This window comes from Rhincodon typus, chromosome 18 (assembly GCF_021869965.1).
Source record: "Rhincodon typus isolate 14 chromosome 18, sRhiTyp1.1, whole genome shotgun sequence".
Classification (NCBI taxonomy): domain Eukaryota; kingdom Metazoa; phylum Chordata; class Chondrichthyes; order Orectolobiformes; family Rhincodontidae; genus Rhincodon; species Rhincodon typus.
Genome location: NC_063349.1, coordinates 28265583 through 28287766, shown reverse-complemented (window position 1 = coordinate 28287766; position 22184 = coordinate 28265583). Strand labels below are relative to the sequence as shown.

Below are 22184 nucleotides of genomic sequence, written 5' to 3'. Positions count from 1 at the left end.
TCCTGTCTACCTGCAACTTCACTTTCAAGGAACTATGAACCTGTATGCCAAGGTCTGTCTTTTTGGCAAAGCTCCCTAGGACCTTACTATTAAGTGTGTAAGTCCTGCCCTGATTTGCCTTAAAAAATGCAGCACCTCATATTTATCTAAATTAAACTCCATCTGTCTTAATCAGAATCACTGTGCTGGGAAATGTACATTGGTAATGGGTAGAATTAGACTTTCTATGAGTTCTACACTGTTGAAAAGCCTGCTGAGAAATTTAGGCTTCTAATGTTAGAATCACCTAGACCACCAAAGAAGCTAACTTTTCAGGTGAAACTTTTGGTGAAACTGGTAACAAAATGAGGAAGAAAGAAAACAAGAGGAGTGCTATTTCACTTTCATCAATAGAATTATGTCAACTGATAACGTGCACGTATGGCCTTCAACTTCAAAGAATTCTGACAGGAAATTGTTGAAGCTTTAAAATTGTAATAATCTGGACTTAATATCTGTCCATGGCAGATGTTGAAGTCATAGAAATGTCATAGAAGAAGTCTTGTCTTAGCTTGTCAACTGTTCATAACGGAAAGTACAATAATATCTTAGTAACATCAGTTGCTGTTCCATTATAACAGTGACTGCACTTCAAAAGTAGTTAATTGGCTGTAAAAACTTTGAAGAGCACTGTATAAATGTAATTTATTTGACACTCCAGCTGAGTTTATTACTCTATGTGCATTTCTTGCTGTGTTCTACTCTTCTACCTTCTCATTGACCTCCATGTACAACATGATTATTAATATAATGGTTACAGAGAACTAGATTTTGAGTTTCACGTTCATTGTACCTTATCATCAAACATTTGTTTCTCAGTAGAGATATGCAAAATATTTTAGATTTTAAATCCACCTTTTTGAGGTGTTGGACAGCGGTAATTATCCAGTCTAAAGTTTGTCTGATGGATTTGTACAATAAAAAATTGCTATTTTATACTAATTTTTCAAATTATTGACCATATATTAACTATTGAACCAACATCTAATGTCGCTGGTAAATGAACAGTGTCTGCCATCTTTTTAAGATTTACCTTTACCTATTAAATTTCCATATTACTGCCATGCAAAGGAGAGAATCAAAATGGTGTGACACCCTCTACAGAGCATCTCATGGCTTGTGTGGACGGGGCAATCAACTATGGATTTGCTTAGTCTATGTAATTGAAGAATGATGAATGAATAGCATAGAGTCTGAGCCAGTAAGTATCAGTATAGTTAATGAAATGCCAAATCAGGTGTGGAATGCTAGATCAAGAGAAGAAAAGAAAGGTTCAATTTTTACAAAAGTGATAAAAGAGGCAGAGAAAGCGCTAAAAAATATTTAAATCTCTCAAGAAGAAGTAAAATTTGAGGAATTGAGAACCCACATTTCTAAATTTTTATTTCCAATGCCAGAGATGTTCTACGGCAATAATTAAGACATAGCACACCATTAAATATCCTTAATGGACAAGGGCCTAAATATCTGTGGTGAATTTCATCCACCTCTATGATGACAATATGGGGATTTCATGCTGCTCAGTAGGTGTGATTGGGGAGCTATTGAAATGTGATTATCATGCAGCTTGCAAAGGAATAGTCTTTTGGATAGTGTCTTTTGGACAGCACCTCCTGAATTTTCACGTTTTATCTGTGCCTGGTGGGAAGATGTGTCAGACCAGATTTGAAATGTTAACTCTGTTTCTTGTTCCAGAGATGCTGCCAGACTTGCTTAGTTTTGCCAGCAATCTCTGTATTGTTTCAGCTTGTCTAGTTTGTCTTGTCTTGGCTTAAGTCCCATGATTTCTTGGAAATCCTGTTCTGACCTTTTTCTTAAAAAAAAAAAGTCACCTTCACAGCAATAAAAACTGAAAACCCATTTGCCTAAACTTTGGAACCTGAATTCACAAATAATATTAATATAAACTTTCATCACATGTGCAGAAAGTCTTTAAATCGGCAATCCATTCATTTATAACAATCTTGACAAAATCTAAAAAAAATGAAAATGGGTGGATCATGTGGCATTGACCTAGGCACTGGCAATGACAACAGTAAAAACAGCCCTGATGATCCTGCAAAGTTGTCCTTACTAACATCTGGGGATCAGTGCCAAAATTAAGAGAGCTGTTTCACAGACTAGTCAAGCAACAGCCTGACATGGTCATACTTACAGAATCATGCCCTACAGACAATATCCGAGAAACACCATCCCCATTTTATCCTGTCCCACTGGCAGGACTGGCCCAACAGTGGTGGCAGCACAGTCAGAAGGGAGTTGCCGTGCAAGTCCACAATATTAACTTTGGATGCCACGAACTATCATGGCATCAGGTCAAGCACGGACAAGGAAACCTCCTGATGATTACTACCTACCATCCTCGCTCGGCTTACAAATCAGTGCTCCATCATGTTGAGCACCACTTGGAGGAAGCACTCAGGCAAGGGCACCAGAATGTACTCTGGGTGAGGGATTTCAATGTCTACCGCCAAGAGTGAATTATCAGCAGTACTACTGATCGAGCTGGTTGGGTCCTGGAATCAATGGGTATCGGGGGCAAATTATTCGCTGGTTGGAGCCATACCTGACACATAGGAAGATGGTTGTGGTTATTGAAGGTCAATCATCTCAGCTCCAAGACATCTCTGCTGGAGTTCCTTAGGATAGTGACCTCAGCCAAACCATCTTCAGCTGCTTCATCCTTTCCTCCATCGTAAGGTCAGAAGTGGGAATGTTCACTGATGATTGCACAATGTTCAGCTCCTTTTGCAACTTCTCAGATACTGAAGCAGTCTATGTTCAAGTGCAACAAGACCTGGACAATATCCAGGGTTGGGCTGAGTAGTGGTAAGTAACATTCGTGTGACACAAATGCCAGGCAATGCCAATTTCCAATAAGAAACAATATAACCACTTTCCCTTGACATTCAGTGGTGTTATCATCACTGAATCCCTCACTATCAACATCTTTGGGGTTACCATTGACCAGAAACTGACCACATAAACACAGTGGCTATAAGAATAGGTCAGAGGCTAGGAATACTGTGGCGACTAGCTCATCTCCTGACCCCCCAAAGCCTGTCAACCATCTACAAGGCACAAGTGGGGAGTGTAATGGAATACTCCACATTGGCCTGGATCAGTGCAGCTCCACTAACACTTCGGAAGCTTCACAGCAACCAGCTTGAGTGGCACCACATCTAGAAGAACCCACTCCCTCCACCACTGACACTTAGTAGCAGCATTCTGTACCATCTACAAGTTGTACTGCAGAAATTCAAAGCTTCTTCGACAGCACCTTCCAAACTCGCAGTGACTACCATCTAGAAGGACAAAGGCAGCAGATACATGGGAACACCACCACCTGCAAGTTCCCTCCAAGCCACTCTCCATTCTGACTTGGAAATATATAACCGTTCTTTTACTGTTGCCAGGTTAACTTCCTGAAATTCTCTCCCTAATGGAGTTGCAGGTTTAGCTACAGTGAGTGGACTGCAGGAATTCAAGAAGGCAGCTCACCATCACTTTCCCAAGGGTACTAGGGACAGGCAATAAATGCGGGCTCAGCCAGCTATGTCTATGTCCCAAGAATCAATAAAAATGACTTAGGGGCTGCCATGATAGGACCAAATAAAAGCAATTAGTTTGAACATTCTGGGAGCTTTAATGCATCGACATATAACCTCCACACTGCAGATAGAGGCCATTCAGACCATTGGGTCTACACTGACCCTCCAACCCAGATCCACTTCTTGCTGGCTGCCATTTTATTTGCTCATTAGTTTTGATTGGTCCAGGTGCAAGCCAGAGGCAGACAGAAGCAACATAGACTGTTGCAAATTAGTCTGTGATATCATGAAGGCTCACTTTTGTTTCATTGCCAAAAGCACTATAATCTCACTGAGTCTCCAAATTTGTGGTGAAAACTAATGGAATTGGTCCTTTCATGCTGTTTGAATTATTTGGAAAAAGTAAACTATAAAATGTGAGAAAGAAGCCAACTTTTAGGTAAAAAAAATGGAAGATGTAAGCTCACAAACTGTGACAAACCACATTTCAGACCAAAATGCCTAATGTGACAAGGTTCATTTGTTCAATGTCAAACATAATTACCTTCTGGTTGGTTATCCTGAACAAGAGGGCATAATCTTTAAATTAGAGCAAAACCAATTAGACCCAGTAGAAATTATTTTTGCATATGACAGGTAATGAAAGTTTGGAACCAAAAGACTGTAGTTGCCGAGCCATTTGAACTGAAATTGACAGATTACGGATCAGCAAAAACATCTTGGGATTTAGAACAAAGGCAGGGAAGTGTTCCAATGGCAGTGAGTGGATCTCAGGTTGCACAGTTATAAATAGAATACAATTGGGATCAATGCCCTAGGGCTGAGGAGAAGGAAATATCGCAAGTTATTACTTCTGATGGCTGGAAAATCCATGCATCAAATTCCAAGTCAGATCAGGATTTGTTTTTTGTTTGTGTGTGCTCCTTGCACCTCCCAATTGCATTGCTTACTATGACACATGAAGAATAATTATTAGGGGCAAGTGATAGAAGGTGGCTGGTGTCTGTTCGACAAGTAGTTATCAGTTTTAAAAGAAAGGGATAGAACATGGTCAGTGAAAAACTGATTAGTAAAATATATACAGTGTAAACAATTAGGAAAGTAAAGGGCAAAAGTGTAAATATAAAATAATTTTGGAATTTCCTAGTGGAACAGATTCCACTACCTACATTCTGATAACCATCCTACCTCTTCATGGCATCTCTTCCTCGTTGCTGCAAGCAACAGCAACCTGCTAACTGACCTGAGTGGTGAAGTCCCAGGTTTCAATCTTCCACAGAAAATATTGGCAACTTTCACCCTCTTAAAGATAGATCAGATAAGAGCCGGCCCCATTTGCTCCTCAAGTGAAATATGCACAGCGGCTGGGTGGTCAGCACTGCTGCCTCACAGCGCCAGGGACCCAAGTTTGATTCCAGCATTGAGTGATTGTCTGTGTGGAGTTTGCACGTTCTCCCTATGTCTGTGTGGATTTCCTCCCACAGTCCAAAGAAGCGCAGATTAGGTCGATTGGCTGTGCTAAATTGCCAGGGATGTGTAGGTTAGCTGGATTAGCCATGGGAAATTCTGGGTTATGGGGATAGGGTAGGGGGCTGGGTCTGGTTGGGATGCTCTTTGGAGGGTCGGTGCAGACTCGATGGGCTCAATGGCCTGCTTCAGCACTGTGGGGATTCTACGGGGAAAACAACTAAAATTATGACTTTGGCCATCCCAGTCACATTATCAACCATTAACTGAACTTCTGTCTTGAAACATCCATTCAGATGGCATCACAACTTTCACATTGCATCAGATTAAGTTATTAATGGATTGTTAACCTTAAACTATAACTCCTTCCCCAGCTGTATGACAAAATGTTTTGGAATTTATATAATTTTCCTGCAATTTTTATTCAAGTTATTTACAATATACAGATTTCAAGTGTTTATCCATGCTACATCATTTTTAAAACACAGACATAAAATGTTAGATATCAGCTAATTATTGTGAAAAATTAATGTTTGAATACAGGACATTTTAAAACTTAAATTTATAGTAGATATATAGTGTACTCAACCATGTTAATTTAAGCTATCTTTACTGATCATGTGCATTGAAATCTATTTTATAAATTTTGCATTATGATCAAATTTCTAGCATTAAAATTATGTAGATAAAATTGAGACTAAATTGACATGGCACCAAGCTAATTTTTTTATAAGTTATACTTCAACTGAACATTAATGTAAAGTGCAGTGAAATAGTACATAACAGTGGCAAAATGAAACTTTAATGCAGGGATGTCACAGAAATACAGAGTCATATAGTTGTACCGCATGGAAACAGACCACTCAGTCGAACTTGTCCATACCGACCAGATATCCTAAATTAATCTAGTCACATTTGCCAACATTTGGCCCATATCCCTCTAAACCCTTCTTATTCATATACCCATCCAGATGCCTTTTAAATGTTGTAATTGTACCAGCCTCCACCATTTCCTCTGGCAGTTCATTCCATCACTGAAAATATGTCGACTATTGCACAAATATTCACAACATCTCATGGAATGCAAAGATAACCTGCTGCCTATTACCCCCTTAACATCCGCTTCCACCACACTCAACTCTCACCTCCAACAATGACAGTTTAATGGGCAGATTTCTCACTAAAATGGAGATTATTTAGCTGCCTCTGCTACAGACCTTGACCCCTCCTCCTCGTCAGCAAACTAAATGTACCCTCTAACTTAGTGCCTACTACAAGACTAAGATAGGCATAAAGTCACAAATGTCATTTTCTGTGACTGTAATTGATTATTATCCCTCCTGATGCTTCTCAACCCCTCTGCAACCTCATGGGTGGTAGTGAATTTTTTTTCCTTTATTCATTCATGGGATGAGGGCGTTGCTGGCCAGGCAGCATTTATTGCCCATCCCTAATTGTCCAGAGGGCAGTTAACAGTCAACCATGTTGCTGTGGGCCTGGAGTCACATGTAGGCCAGGTAAGGATGGCAATTTCCTTCCCTAAAGGACATTAGTGAACCAGATGGGTTTTTCCTTACAATCGATAATGGATTCACAGTCATCATTAGATTCTTAATTCCAGATATTTATTGAATTCAAATTCTACCATCTGCCATGGTGGGATTTGAACCAGGTTCCCAGAATGTTGTGTGCTCTCTGGATTAACAGTCCAGCAATAATACCACTAGGCCACCCCTTCCCCTGAAATTTCTTCATATTCAATTGAAGGCAAAGTTCTCCCAGCAATAGATTCTCTTCTGATTACATCTGGAGACCTCTAAGCATCTGTTCATTCCCTTCTGTTCTCATTCACATGCTGCCTATCAGGGAGGTGATGGCCTTGTGGTATTATCATTAGATGACTAATCCAGAGATTAAGGTCATTGTCTGGGGACCTGGGTTTGAATCCCTTCATGTGATGGAATTTGAATTCAATAAAAATCTGGAATTAAGGATTAATGATGACCATGAAACCATTGTCAATTGTTGAAAAAAACCCTCTCGTTTGCCTTTTAGGGAAGAAAACTATTATGCTTATCTGGCCTCCATGAAAATCTAGACCCACAGCAATGCGATTGACTCTTAACTGCTCTCTAGGCAATTAGAGTTCAGCAATAAATGCTGGCCTAGTGAGTGATGTCTACACCCCATGAATAAATAGATAAAATAACTGGAAGGCATGGAGTCAGGGTCAGTGTCTGCATGTGCCTAGTGGTACCTAGGGGACACCAGCTTCTACATTTCCATCACATCAGATTTCCATGCCATTTCCTCTGTGTAATCAACCTGCTCATTCAACATTAATTCTTGGATAATCTATGGTTTTCTGCAATTGAACATTGAAACCTTCAAAACTGCAATCTTTGATGGTATTTGAAATATTCACTAACTCATTTTCAGTTCCAGCAATCTTCCTGATTGTTGTCTCAGGTTGAAACCAATTATTCAAACCCTTGTTATACAATTTGACTCTGAGTTGACCTTCTGTCATCTCCGTAAAATGCTTGTCTCCATGACTTGCAATTTAGTTTGCTGCAAAATCACTTATTCATGTATTTGACAAACACAAACCTAACTATAATCAAACTGCCTTCTCCAGCCCCTGTCCATGGAGAGGTGGAAGGGGGCTAAGAATGGTAGATAGGACTCAGTTCTGGGATTCCCATGCCCATATCTAGCACCAGTAGTCTTTGTCTTTGAGAGATAAGGGTTCACCCTGCAGTCTCCACCCAGCTGTTCCTTTGCAGGGGTAGGCATCTTGTTCCTTCTCTCAACAATTTTTATGGAGTCCTACCAACTTCTAATGGACTCATAGTTCAAGGCACCTCAGAGGAGCTATGAGCCTTGGTCTGGATCTTGGACCCTTTTGAAACATCTGTTTAAAAATAGTTACTTATGCCCCCACCTAAGCCTTTGATGCTGCCTCCATGTCCTCTCAACTAGTATGCACTACATACAGAACCAACGAGTCAAGTCTTAAAAAGTACATGAAAAGAAACATTCAAACAGAAGTCTGCTTTGAAAAAAAAATGATGCTCTTAGAAACTTGTAAAAATTTCAACCAGCCAATGCCATTCAAAGTTCAATAACACCAGCTTTGCCACACTTCATTCCTGCTAATATTGTTAAAATAACAGTGTGGATGTTGAAAAGGAAATAAAATCAAAGAAAGAAGAAAAAAATATGGTCATAAAAATGTCAATTAATAAAAGTAAAATTCCAGCTTGCATCGGATAGACCTGTTGAACTAATTCCAGTGAGACCATCTAGAGACATAGATATCTGGCCATTTATTTCTGCTGATACCTTTGCCAGATAGTCTAATAATGAATGTTTGGTTGAATTTTGAACCTCTGAAATAAGATCAGCTCAGCAGTGATCTGTTCAGATAAATGGAAGGAGAGATTTTCTGTTGGCTGACATCTTGATGAGGTTATAAAACGTTATACTTTCTTTCAACTGCTTTTTCCAATATCTGGTTATTTGGTCAAGACTTAGAGATGACAAGTGAAGTAAGGGTCTTATTACTTTATGGTATGAATTATTCCATCTGACATTTCTGTAAGGTTGTAACTGCAGTGTGCATTATGTACATAACCAATCAGCCACGTAGCAACAGTGACAAGTCTTAAAATGCTCATGAAAAAGAAAACACCCCCAATCATAAACTTGCTTTGAAAAACATGAGCGATATGAGTGGTCATGGGGAATAAGTAGGGCGAGAGTGGGTCTTAGAGGTGAGGGTTAGAAAACCTAACAGAAATGAACCAAGAACCCAGACAACCAAGATGGGCCTTCTAAACAGCCTGCCTTAAAATTAGTTTGCTTCACAGTCACTTCGAAACCGCTTCTAGGGCTGGTGGGCCCAACTGAATTCTATGTTCATGGTGGCAAAATAGCCCATGTTGGTGGCATTTATATAGAGTCAGACTTGCTTCATTAGCAAAATTTAGGCCTTGTAAAGAGTGGGCAGGCTTTGGGGAGTCAGGAGGTACGTTTCTTGCAACAGAATGCCCTGCCTCTGGCCTGCTGCTGTAGCCACATTATTTGTATTGAAGTTCTTGTTAGATTTCTAGTCACTGTGATATTCGGGATGTTAATTGTTGTATGATGATTGCGATGTTAATACTTTCGAGTCTTAAGCCTGAAGTTAGTTTTTGCCTTATTTTTAGACTTTGTCTTTTTAACCAGTCTATCTTGTACCCAAAGTCCAAATGTGGCATTGAACCACACGATAAAAGAATGATTATTGATTTGTAAGGGGTGACAGCTAGACTCTTTCTTGCTGGAAATATCATTTTCTACTATATGTGTCACATCAATCTTTGTCTCCATTCAACCCAACCCTGAAACTTATCCATGTCTTTCTGCATGTGGCCATGAACTGCTTTATTAGCTGAGGGATTCAATCTCTTCACCATGCTAAGCTCCTTCAAGACCCTCCTTAAAATTATTTAATTGACTAAGCTTTAAAGAAATCTTCCTAGTTACCTTGTTCTTTCTATTAATTTTTGTCCAGTTATACTCTCTGTAAAGAATTGAAAGCCTTGGAAGTTTTTCTGTGTCAAAGATATTAAACAAATTTAAGTTTTATTCTCACTAGCAGGGAAAGTCTATTTGACAGGTATGCAAACCACAGGAACATAAATATCATTTCAGCAGTGTGTTTAGTACAACTTGTTTAAAATTGGATGGAGTTATACAGATAACAGATAAATAAGTAATTAAAATGAAGAGGTGCAGAGGAGATTTACCAGGATGCTGCCTGGACTGGAGGGCAGGTCTTCTGAGGAAAGTCTGAGGGACCTAGGGCTTTTCTCATTGGAGTGAAGAAGGATGAGAGGTGACTTGATAGAGGTGTACAAGATGATGAGAGGCATAGACCGAGTGCATAGCCAGAGACTTTTTCCCAGGGCAGAAATGACTGTTACGAGGGGACATAATTTTAAGGTTATTGGAGGAAGGTATAGGGGAGATGTCAGAGGTAAGTTCTTTACACAGAGAGTGGTGGGCATGTGGAATGCACTGCTGGTAGTGGTAATGGAGTCAGATACTTTAGAAACTTTTAAGCGACTCTTGGATAGGCACATGGAGGATAGTAAAATGTAGGGTATGCAGGGTAGTTTGATCTTAGGGTAGGATAATAGGTTGGCACAACATCGTGGGCCAAAGGGCCTGTACTGTGCTGTACTGTTCTATGTTCTAAGACTTCCCCCGGAAATCGGCCACTATAATCCATTTTATACACTACCTTGCTTTCATTTATTACACGGATTAGTATCCCGAAAAATAACTACAATTTATTCTTTTCAATGCAATCAGCTTAAAATAACATTTGAAAATGTTTAATAGAAAGTAAAGGAAAAACAAGTCAATTGCATCCCAGTCTATGAGGAGAGAGTTATAATTGTTATTACAATGTTACTGGTAACATGTAGGTGGTCTGGCCACGCCTTAAAAACCTTATTTTAGCTGAGGTGGTGGCTGTTCAGTCTCTTTTATCTTGAGGTGCATACATTTTATCTTGCAAGCCTCATTTAAATTTGTCTGTACTGCCTCCCACCTTAACTGGGAGTAGATGATATGAGAACCTCTGGGTGACTGTGGGAAAATTGGCTGAGGGCAACTCTTGTGGAGATCTAACAGCATGATCCTTGATGTAAAGATAGTGCTGGTCTCTCAAAGCAGCAGTCAGAAAAAGGGAGGGACAACACCATGGTTGGAAAGGCCCATGGATTCGTTAACAGGACCCAAAGGAGCACTCCAGCTCCGGATGGAAACCTCACATATATTTTCAAAATGAAAGTTTCCCTGGCTTCTGGCCATTTTTGTTGCCTGCCATTAGATTTTACTGGTGAGTTTGGTACCAAATGTGACACAACACTCATCATATAATCAGGCTGAGATTTGGACATCTCCATTAAGAGCCCTGCTCGTCATGGGCAGCCTCCATGCTGCTGACACTCTGGCAAATAAAATGGTAGGGATTTCCATCCTGTGCCATTTGGCCTCTGCCCATTTCTACCTGGTGGACTGGGTTCAAATCAAAGCTGAAACTATTTACAAGTTGATTAAACTCGAGCGCTTTCTATAAATCATTAGTTTTCAAGGTGCACATATATTACAAAAGAAAATTCATAAAGTTTAATTGTAGCTACATTTTATGTGGAAATGTAGGGTTAATTTCAGAATAACTGAAGTTCATTGGTAATATTTTAACTGTATTCTTTAAAGCATACAACTTCTGTGAAATTGACATCCTTTGTATTTTTGTAGTTGAATAAATATACTCTAGAAATATTAATGCAGAAGGGACCATAAATAATACCTTAATTTTTGATGTTCTTTGCATAATCTGTGAATTGCTATTTTTATCTTGAGTACAATATAATCTTATCCATTTTCCAGAAGTTTAACTAAGATAGTAAAAAATAATTCATGTCAATTCAGTTCCTTGTATAAATTTTGCTGAAAGAATATGTTTGAAAGTCACTTCAATGTCATGCTCCATGTTGGAGTAGTGCAAACCTAATCTCCCTTGAATTAATATATTTACACTACAGAAGGTAATCTGAATTGTCATTAATCTAAAATGACATCAGATTAAATGTGTAATTGGGAACATGACGAATTTCAAAATGTCCTTGAGGCAAAATCTAAAGACAGTTGAGTTTTTGCCGTCCAGTGTATTTTGGAAAGTAATGTTCAGGGTGGAGTAGTTAAATTCTTTGAAAACTATTCTTTATGGGGCTACACGTGTAATTTTGTGAGATCAATGTTCTGTTTTTGTTGTGTACAATGGCAATGCAAGAAGTATTTAACACCTGCAAACACTATAGTACAGATAAATCTCAAACCAAATATTGAACAAAACAAAGATGACTAACCAAATTTCTATTCTTTTCCATTATCAGTATTTCAGTTGATTCACACTACATCCTCATAGAATGCACCATTTGCAGATGTGATGCAGAAATTCACTAAGGCTCTTTAGACAGCACCTTTTAAACCTGCAACCGCAACCATCTATAGAGCAGGGGCAGTAGATGCTTGGGAACACTATGATCTGCGAGTTCTCCAAACCAAACCATTCACCATCCTGACTTAGGAATATGTTGCTGTTCCTTCAGTATCACTGGGTCAAAATCCTGGAACTCCCTCAAAATTGTTTTGTGGGACTGTCTATTCCAAATGGGCTGCAGTGAATTAAGAAGCTAGCTCATTACCACTATCTACAGGGCAAATAGAAATGGGCAATAAACAGTGATGCCCATATCCCATGAATGAATAATGAAATGTTCCATTTGAATCTGAAGCTTGTCAACAAAATATCCTGAATCCTAACACATTCCTGAATTCATGGTATTCAGGAAAGATAGGAAAGGAAAGAAAGGAAATGGAAATAAAATACTGCAGATTCTGGAGATCTAAAATAAAAACCGAAAGTGCCAGAGAAACTGTGCAGGGTTGTGGCAGCATTTTTGGAGAGTGAGACAGAGTTGATGTTCAGTTCTCTGCTACTGAAGAGAGGTAGATATGTGATGGCTTTTATGCTTTTGAAAAGGGGAGAGGGGCAAGTGAAACAAAAGGGGAGGTTAGTGAAATGCTAGAAAGCAGAAGATTAAAATCAAAGGTGCTATGAAACAAAAGGCAAAGGGAGTGGTACTGGTTGCTCCAGGAATAGGAGAATATGTGTCAGCTCTGAATGACAGCAAGAACCAAGATAGACTAGCACTTTAGAAAGGGGAAAAAGTTAAAATGGAGTGCAGAGTTCATGGTATGACTTTTTTGAACTTAGTGTGGAGTAGAAAGCTGCAAAATGCCTAATCGGAAAATGTGGTTCTGGTTCCTCCAGTTTGCAACAGACTTCACTCCGAAAAGTGGAACTGGTTTTGGTCAGAAATGTGAGCATGAAGCAAGATAGTTTATTGGAATGGCATGCAAGCAAAAGTTTGGGGTTATGTATGCAGACTGGGTGGTGGTGTTCCTCAAAGTGGTGGTTCTGTCTGCATTTGTCTTCCAGTTGTAGAGCGGACTGCATTTTGAGCAACTAATACAGTAGCCAGAATTGGAAGAAGTAGAAGTAGCTTATTGCTTCAACTGAAGGGAGTGGTTGGGGTTTTCAACAGCGAGGGGGATGCAAGAAGGTAAAAGGGAAAGTTTTACATCTCCTGTGATTACATGGAAAGGTGCCATGGCACTGAATTGAATTTTGTGGGATGTGATAGAGGAGTGGACAAGTGTATCTCAGAGAGAATGGTGCCTGCAGAGTGCTGACAGAGGAAGGGATGGGAAGTGAAGATGCATTTGGTTGTGGCATTGTGCTGGAAGTGGCAGAACTGGTACAGGATGATTTTTTGAATCTGGAGGCTGGTGGGCTGAAAAGTGAAGTCAAGGGGAACTCTGTTGTGTTCCTAGGATGGATGGGAGGGAGTCGGGTTCTGTAATGCATTGCCTGAGAATGTGGTGAAGGCAGAGTCTAAAAGAGATTAGACAATAATCTAAAGATAAAATGTTTGCAGTGTAACAAGGAAAGGTGAGAGGAGTGAGACTAGCTTAGTTAATCTTGCAGAGAAATGGTACAGATATGGTGGGCTGAATTGTCTCCTGTGCTGTAACCATTCTGTGAGTCTACATTGGACAAATTGTATCAGAGACTTGAATTCTAAAACTGTTAGAGCTGTTTTTATTGGAATAAACTTTCCAATTAAATTTAAACAATGTACTTAAACAATGAAAATGAAAAGTATAAGTTGTTTTGTTGTTGTTTTATATCAGTGAGGATTTCATCAGTTCTGAAGGGAATGATTGTTACCCATGAGTTATGAGTGAATAATTTCCAGAAGAGTTTTTTTTGATGGTATCCTAAAATGCAAGTATGAAACTTCATTTTATGAGCAACATCTGAGCCATGAGATGAGGTTAAAACAGCAATTGTACTGGCACTTTCATGTCAATATAAAGCAGTTTTAGATGTATGTTGAAAGGGGTTGTATTTGATGTGAGATCCCACTGTGATCCAAACTCATCCTTAAGCCAGGCAGTCTGAAACATATGCATGGGCAATTTCTCACATCTATTTGTAATCATACGAGCCATAAAATAACTTGGGATTTTTTATTAAGATTGTTAGTCCACTTATGTCCAAATGTGCAAGTTCCTTTGAGATTGATTTTCCTGCAATATGGATGGATGTAGAGCTGGCACTATGAGTGCAGTTTAGTGTTTATGCATCATATTATTCCGATATGAGATGGATATTTACAAAATAATTGCAGCCACATATCCAGACCTGTTTATTTTTGTATATTAGTTTTGCTATGTCATTGAAGAAGATGGCTGTTTTGTGTCTCTGCTTCCTGCTTGGTATCAGGCATTCTGGGTCAGGCCTCTTCATTCATATGAACTCATGGAAGAATTAATCATTGTGATGTGTCAATTGAAGGCATACTGAGTGACAACTTTCTAATTATGTAAAAATGATATCTGTTATGAAATAATCACTGAAGTAAGAGTGAGGGTTTTGAGACAATCACAGCTGTACACTAATTAGAGTAGTAACTAAATTTGCTTGGTAGAACATGATTACTGAACTAGATTAACAGGACCATCAAGCAATAAATTAAAACTGAAAATGGAATGATTCAAATGTTGTCATTTTGAGCTTATTTGTGGATGCTTTCAATTAGCATAAGTTCAGATCATTTAAGAGTTATGGGTACCTGTAAAGAGTACATTCTTTCTATGCATTACTATTTTTCATATTAGTCAGGATTTCATGGTTGATAACTAATGAGCAACATAGCACCAGTATTTTTGGATTCAAAAAGAAGTTTTAATAACATTTTAGATTGAGTGCTTCAGTACCAGAGCCTGACATTGCTGCCTTTACTAATTTTAATGAAAAATGTGGTGTCAGAAATGAAACAGTGAAATTCCACCGCTCTCCTCCCTAGCTACTTGATCGATTTTTAGTTCTAAGCTCGTGTCCTGCCAGATTTATAGAACACAAATTTTCTTAAAGTGTCAGTAAAGATCTTAAGTAAAGTGACTTTGGTTGGACTTAACCAAGCTTCCAATCAGCATAAATATATAATACATTTCAGTTAATTTGGTATATAATTCCAGACATATAAATGAAAGTTAAAAGGAAATTATGAATCCAGCGGTGAAATAGCTTATGACCAAAATCTGCTATGGAGTAAATTTTAGCAGAATTCCAAAATTAAGATTGTTTGGTAGTGATGTTTGATACTGAAAATGGATCATAGTTTCACTTCAAAGTAGCTGACGTCCTGCATTGGGAAAGCATTATGGTCCTGAATTAAGAGGACAGACAGCTTCATTTATGATGCTTAATACACTTTCCTTAGAAGGCAAATTTAGGGACATAGGTCAGGAGCAGGCAGGTGCGGCTAATTTAGTTTGGGATTATATTTGGTGTGAACTAGTTGGACCGAAAGGGTCTGTTTCCATGCTGGATGATTCTATGGCTTTATAACAGCAAGTATTAGACCAAAGGTGCTACTCCATGTAAAGATTTTAAATATAGTTTCTTTGTTATTTAGACTGTCAGTTCTGTCAAAGCTGAGAGTCTTATTCTGATGTTTCAAGGATTTTTATTGCTATTGCATTGGAGCTATGGTTGATTTAAGTAGTAGCTGATGAGAAATTTAATTAGATATGTATGGATATTAATTATTTTGAATGCAATAGATGTGACTTATGTGCAATTAAACTACTTTTCAAACTGAATATTAATTGTTGTAAATTTTCTTTTAAATATTCAGCATTATAATTCAATATGACTGTAAAGTTAATAAGATGAATTTTGCCCTCAGTATCAAGTGAATGGCACTGGCCATTCATTAAACTCACACATGCCCACAGACATCCTACAAGATTTTTACTGAAACTTACTGTAATAAGAGAGTCAACATAGCAGATGTTTCATGGTTTCACACATGCAGTTTTCCATTAGAGTCATAGAGTCATACAGCATGGACATAGAACTTCGGTCCAATTAGTCTACACCATGTCCCCAAACCAAACTAGTCCACTTGCCTGCATTTGGCTCATATCCCTCCATAGACCTTTCCTATTTGTGTACTTATCCAAATGTCTTTTAAATGTTGTAACTGTACCTGCATCCACCACTTCCTCTGGCAGTTCATTGCACATACAAACCATTCTGTGTAGAAGAGTTGCCCCTCCTTCATGTCCTTTTTAAATTTTTCTCCTCTCGCCTGAAAATGTGCCCCTAGTTTTAAACTCCTCCACCTTAGGGAAAAGACCCTTGCTATTCACCTTATCTATGCCACTCATGATTTTATAAACCTCAATAACGTCACTCCTCAACCTTCTATAATTAAAAAAGTGAAAGAAGTTCCAGCCTGTCACTATAACCCAAATCTTCCATCCTGGCAACATCCTGGTAAATCTTTTCTGAACCCTCTCCAGTTTAATAACATCCTTCCTCTCACAGGGCAACCAGAACAGTACACAGTACTCCAGAACATACCTCACCAATGCCCTGTACAACCTCAACATAACATCACAACTCCCATACTGAAAGGTCTGAGCAATGAAGGCAAGCGTGCAAAATGCCTTCTTAACCACTCTTGTGACGAAAATTTCAAAGAATTATGTACATGAACCCCTAGGTTTCCCTTTTCCACAACATTACCCAGGGCCCTACCATTGGTTTTTATAAATCCTGCCCTTGTTTTACCAAAATGCAATATCTCACATTTATCCAAATTAAACTCCATCTGCCACTCCTCAGTCCATCAACCCAATTGATCAAGATCTCTTTGTAATCTTAGATAACCTTCTTCACTGTCCATTGTATCACCAACTTTGGTGTCATCTGCAAACTTACCAGCCATGCTTTCTAAATTGTTATCTAAATTGTTTATATAAATGAAAAACAAAAGTGGACCGATCCCTGTGGAACACAGCTGGTCACAGGCCTCCAGTCCGAAAAGTAACCCATCATCATCACCCTCTGTCTCCTAAAGTCAAGCCAATTTTGCATCCAATTGACAAGTGCACCCTGAATCCCATGTGATCTAACTTTACTAATTAGTCTACCATGTGGATCCTTGTCATTCGATGAGATTCCTGTTTCAAGCATGCAAACAACAAGAATTAGAAAAGCCAGGTTTGAGATATAGAAAATAACCATGAGACATTCTCCCTTACTACCTCCTAAAAGTGAATGGAAAAGAAAATGTGACAACAACATTGCTATTCATAAATTATGTTGTACATTTTACAGGTTTCCCTTGGACTAGTTCATGCCCGCGCTTCACATATCATCTGGCCTCCCAGTCGTTGGATGAAGTTACAAACTGATCTCCCAGTGGAGCGAAGGCCTCTGTTGTCTGAGAGCGATGAGTCTGCGGATGGAACATCCATTTAGCAACCGAATGAAGAAAGCAAGCTCCCAGCTTGAAATTGAATTGATCCAGCAGCTGCTGTAAAAGAAAAACTGCATTGTATTGTTCTGTAGCATTGCATATTCCATGCACTGGGCTTGCCCAAGCCATAAATACTTCCCTTCTACTTTGCAAAATTCGCTATTACACAGACTTTATGGAATATTTGCCATAATTTTGAACTGTTTTTCTTATACATTTTGAATGTTTTCACTGCCTATTGAGCCAAAGGTCTTCTTGAATTTAGGATGAAATATAAATGAAAGTTAATTCCAGTGAAGTCCTGGTAACACCAACTGCAGTTTTGCCAAGTAAGCCATTGATATACCCTTGATGTTATTGAAATGATGACAGTCTGGAACTAATAGATTTGGGTGTGAAAATTTCTTATGATTATTTTGCCAGCATAAGTGTGGATAATTACAGTCAGCACCTTTCCTCACCTGAAACAAGGAATCTGTCTCAAATTCCTGGGAAAGTAATTTATATAAAATGTCATTTGCATAATTGGACCAGACTAAGATCATCTTTCTTTAAAAGAGCAGGATTCTGTATCATGCAAAAGGCCGAATCGGTTTTGAACTTATCCACTCACACAGGACCCTTTCTAATGAGAAACGGTAATAAATACTTCTTTGCTTACATTCTTTAGAAGGCCTCAAAATTCATCCATCTGAACTGGCATTTTTTTCATGGCAGTATCCCTGATGTAGACAAAGTAGATGCATGATATGTAAAGAGCCCATCAGAACTGAAGGCCCAGCCTACATCTGCATGAATCCTGGCAGCATCAGGATCAGACCCAAATTCTGTCCTGGGCATTAACGATAACTTCGATCCACTACAGCCCCAAGAATATCAGGATCTGGGACTTTTGGGACGATTTGATTTCAGTGGCTTTTACATAGAAAATTTTTTCATGCATGGGTCCTAGCTCAAAACCCAACTTAGAATAAATATCACCACTTTCTCACTCTCTGCTGCTAACGAATCTCTAATTTGAACTGAATTTGTGCAAGTTTCAATCCAGTCCTTCATGGCTATAGGTTTACAACTCACAATATACTATAAATTGGCATCCATTTTGGCATATTATAGCGAGATTTCATAGTCAAGTGGGGAAAGTAGGATGGTGCTGTTGGAACAGAATTGAAGGAATTTTGCCTTCTTTGAAATATGCTGCTTTGAAACCAGGAATTACTTAATATTGAATTGATACTGAGTAATAAAAAGGAGTAGATATTCCATCTCCCAGTACTGAAACTCCAACTTCCTACTCAATTGCCACCACTACTTCTACCACCACAAAGTATAACACTGAATATTTTTAACTTTTGTCACATCCGAGTAGATCTTAATCAGACTCCACTGCAATATGTTTTCTTTTCACTTTTTCCGGCAACTACTCCGTTCAAGAAAAGTGTTTCTTAAGACCTTAGAATGTTGTGGAATTGAAGGTAATATGCTTGACTCAAAAAGACAAACAAATAAGAATGAATCCTTGTAATCTTTTATCAAGATAACCAAGAGCTTAATTCTTCAAACAGAAACTCCCCTCACCCAGCACATTCTGAATGATAGTAACATTGAAGAGGATGCGCAGGCTCCCAAGTCTTGACACATTTTAAAAATAGCAGATTTGTGGCACAGACAGAGGACAGCCAGCCCATTACATCCTGAGCCGTCTAAAAATGAGTTATCTAGCCCAATTCCACTTATTATTTCTTGATCCATAATTATGTAGCTTGTGGTATTTTATATATTTTTAAATGCAGTAAGAGTCTCTATCACCCTCTCAGACAATGAGTTCCAGATCTTCACCACCCTCTGGATTCAAAGAAGGTCTTTTTAAACTTTTCCTCTCTGTCCAACAATTATTTTAAATCTTTGTCCCTTCCTGTATTTGACTTCCCAATTATGAATTCTAGGGTCTGTCTATCTACTACTATTTTTGTATCTCTATCACATCTTCCCCCAGCTTCCTCTGTTTCAAAGAAAATAATTCTAACCTTTTCAGTCTTTCCACATAACTAAAATTCTTCATTTCTGGCAACACATTATAAATCTCTGTATACCTTCTCTGGAGAATCTCATCCTCCTGTAATATGGTGACAAAATCCCTGCAGTACTCTGTACAGTGTAGTCTAACTTGTCCTTGATCAGAGTCGATATTTACATAATTTGAAGACTTGTTGATTTTGCATTACCTGTATTTTATGAGATGTGAATTCAATTTATAAATATGTTTCCATTTTTATTTAAAATTCAATGCATTGTCGTCTATTCACAGTGGTTCAACTATAAATCTATGAGTTATCATGGCAATCTTTCATACAGATTGGAAAGATTCCAGGTAGTCTCAGTTGATGACAGCAGTGCAAAATCATTCTTAACATCACCAAAGAAAAAAAAAGTAATCAAAGCAATAGAAACCAGGATTCCTTATCATCCAGCAACTCCTGGTGGAAGATTGCATGTTGGATGCAACTAACTGAAACCCGCTATGGTGGTACTGGTGTGTTTCATGCTAGGACCTGAATTGCAATTGTCCAATAAAGAAGGTCATACTTTAGACATGTCAACACAGCTAAATATAATTGTTTATATACAAATTTGACTTAAGAAGTAAACCCTGTGGAAAGCCAGAGAAACCATTAAATGGTGTTCTTGCATTACGTCATATAGAAGGAGTTACATAGAAGCACTATGAATTTTTTTTATGTTGTCATGTTCCTACTAAAACAGGCAAACTAAGGAACATGCACAAAATCTCTTTTCCTTATGAGAAAGTCAAGGCCAATGCTGGTAATTACAGTTAGGATCAATGTGAGATCTTTACCTGTCATAACGTTTGCTGGGAAACAAAGTATTTTTATGTTGTAATTGATATCAAGTCATTTCTGGAAACTTAATTGTAATTAAAGTGATTAATTGGTCTAATGTTGAATTGCCCTACTCAAGCGTTATTCTAACCCCATTTTCCTACCTCTTACATTAAGCTGCTCACAGACAAGGAGAAGTAGACGCAGTATCACCAATTCATTCTGCAATTAGGGAGTACATTTCCTTTAGGTTGATCTTGGACTGGTTTAAATTCTGGCCAACAAACCACATGATGTATGGTAATGAATTTGTGTCCAAGGAAAAAAAACACTAGTGTTAAATTTAATTATGGTCTTTTCAGAAAGTAGAAAAGTAAGATTAACCATTTAAAAGTTCCAGATAAAGTTTCATAAGTTTATCTGATATTTAAAGTATATATTCAATTGTTTGAAATTGTAAAATTGAGGCAGATCAATTTTGGAAACAGAGGACAATCAAGAGTATTTTTGTTTGAAGATGTAGTGTTTGAATAAAGAAGGAACTCAGCTTTTACTTTTTCCAGAGCTGTGAAAGATATTGTGGCACTTACAGATCCTATAAAGTGCTTTGTATCATGAAGCTCATGCAAAATAATGTTATTTATTATCACCAGTCTGTGGTAGGAAATTTTGCAGTCATACTTTGATGTTTTTAGTACTCTTTTAATGGTATTTTTGAAATAATTGATACTTCTTCCGTCGTACTTTAATGTTATCAGATCATGAGCACACCCTTAGCGTAGTGAAAGTTTCCTTTTCTTTAAGTATTGCTTAAAAAGTACACATTTTGCAGAAGCTTTTCATCTTACATTCATTGGCGTAATTCATAATATCACTGTTTTGCAGGTGGGACAGAAGGAAAATATGTACTGTAAGAGAGGAGAGTGTTGATTGCTTACCAAGTGAACACTGATTAGTAGAAGTATTGCCGTGGAAAATGTACCAGCTAATAATGACTGGCAATTAGGTGCCAGACCTTGTTTAAATTTTAAAGCACATCAGTTCACTCTGATTAGATAAGTCATTGTCCTGAGAATGAACTGCCGAATGAGATGAAACAGGCACAGTACATTTACATGTTTGTTCTGTCTGTTCTATGTATTCCTATACTCTGTAGCTTCCAGTACACACCAATGCACCATACTGCAAGCCTGACTAACAAATTTTAATCCATAGTCAATGTAATACTTCACGTACTCAGAATTATCCAGCAGGATATTCCTGTCCTATTTTTAAGTACACATACATGAAAGTAATAAGATAGTAAGAACTGCTGATGATGAAGCCAGAGATAACACAGTGTGGAGTTGGAGGAACACAGCAGGCCAGACAGCATCAGAGGAGCAGGAAAGCTGACATTTCTGGTAGGGACCCTTCTTCAGAAATGGGGCCCTATTTCTGAAAAAGGGTCTTGACCCGAAACATCAGCTTTCCTGTCCTCTGATGCTGTCTGGCCATGAAAGTAATGACTAGTATACAAAGGGTGATCCGCAGGATATGCAAGAGGTGTTTGGCTCAGTTTACAAATGAATCTTGAAACACAATGCAATTTTTGGAAAGTCCATGCAATACTAAATAAAAATGTGAAAACAAACTGATGTTTCATTGTTGTCCATCATTCTGCTTTAATAATTTGGTGAAGAATATCTGTGATTGCATGCAGGTAAGTATTATAAACTAATGGCCCAGATGTTCCAATAGCCAGAGATAGTAGGAATTGCAGATGCTGGAGAATCCGAGACAACAAGGTGCAGGGCTGGATGAACACAGCAGGCCAAGCAGCATCA

General features: G+C 38.3%; 1 protein-coding gene across 2 annotated transcripts in view; it reads left to right on the top strand.

Annotated features, from left to right (window-relative positions):
* immp2l (inner mitochondrial membrane peptidase subunit 2) overlaps nt 1–20480 on the top strand; it is a 489386-nt gene extending 468906 nt beyond the window's left edge. For both annotated transcript variants that reach the window (XM_048607792.1, XM_048607791.1), the window contains one exon: nt 17377–20480. In XM_048607792.1, the coding sequence (XP_048463749.1) occupies nt 17377–17520 (144 nt within the window). In that variant the 3' untranslated portion in view covers nt 17521–20480. The remainder of the gene's footprint in view (nt 1–17376) is intronic.
* The last annotated feature ends 1704 nt before the right edge of the window (nt 20481–22184 follow it).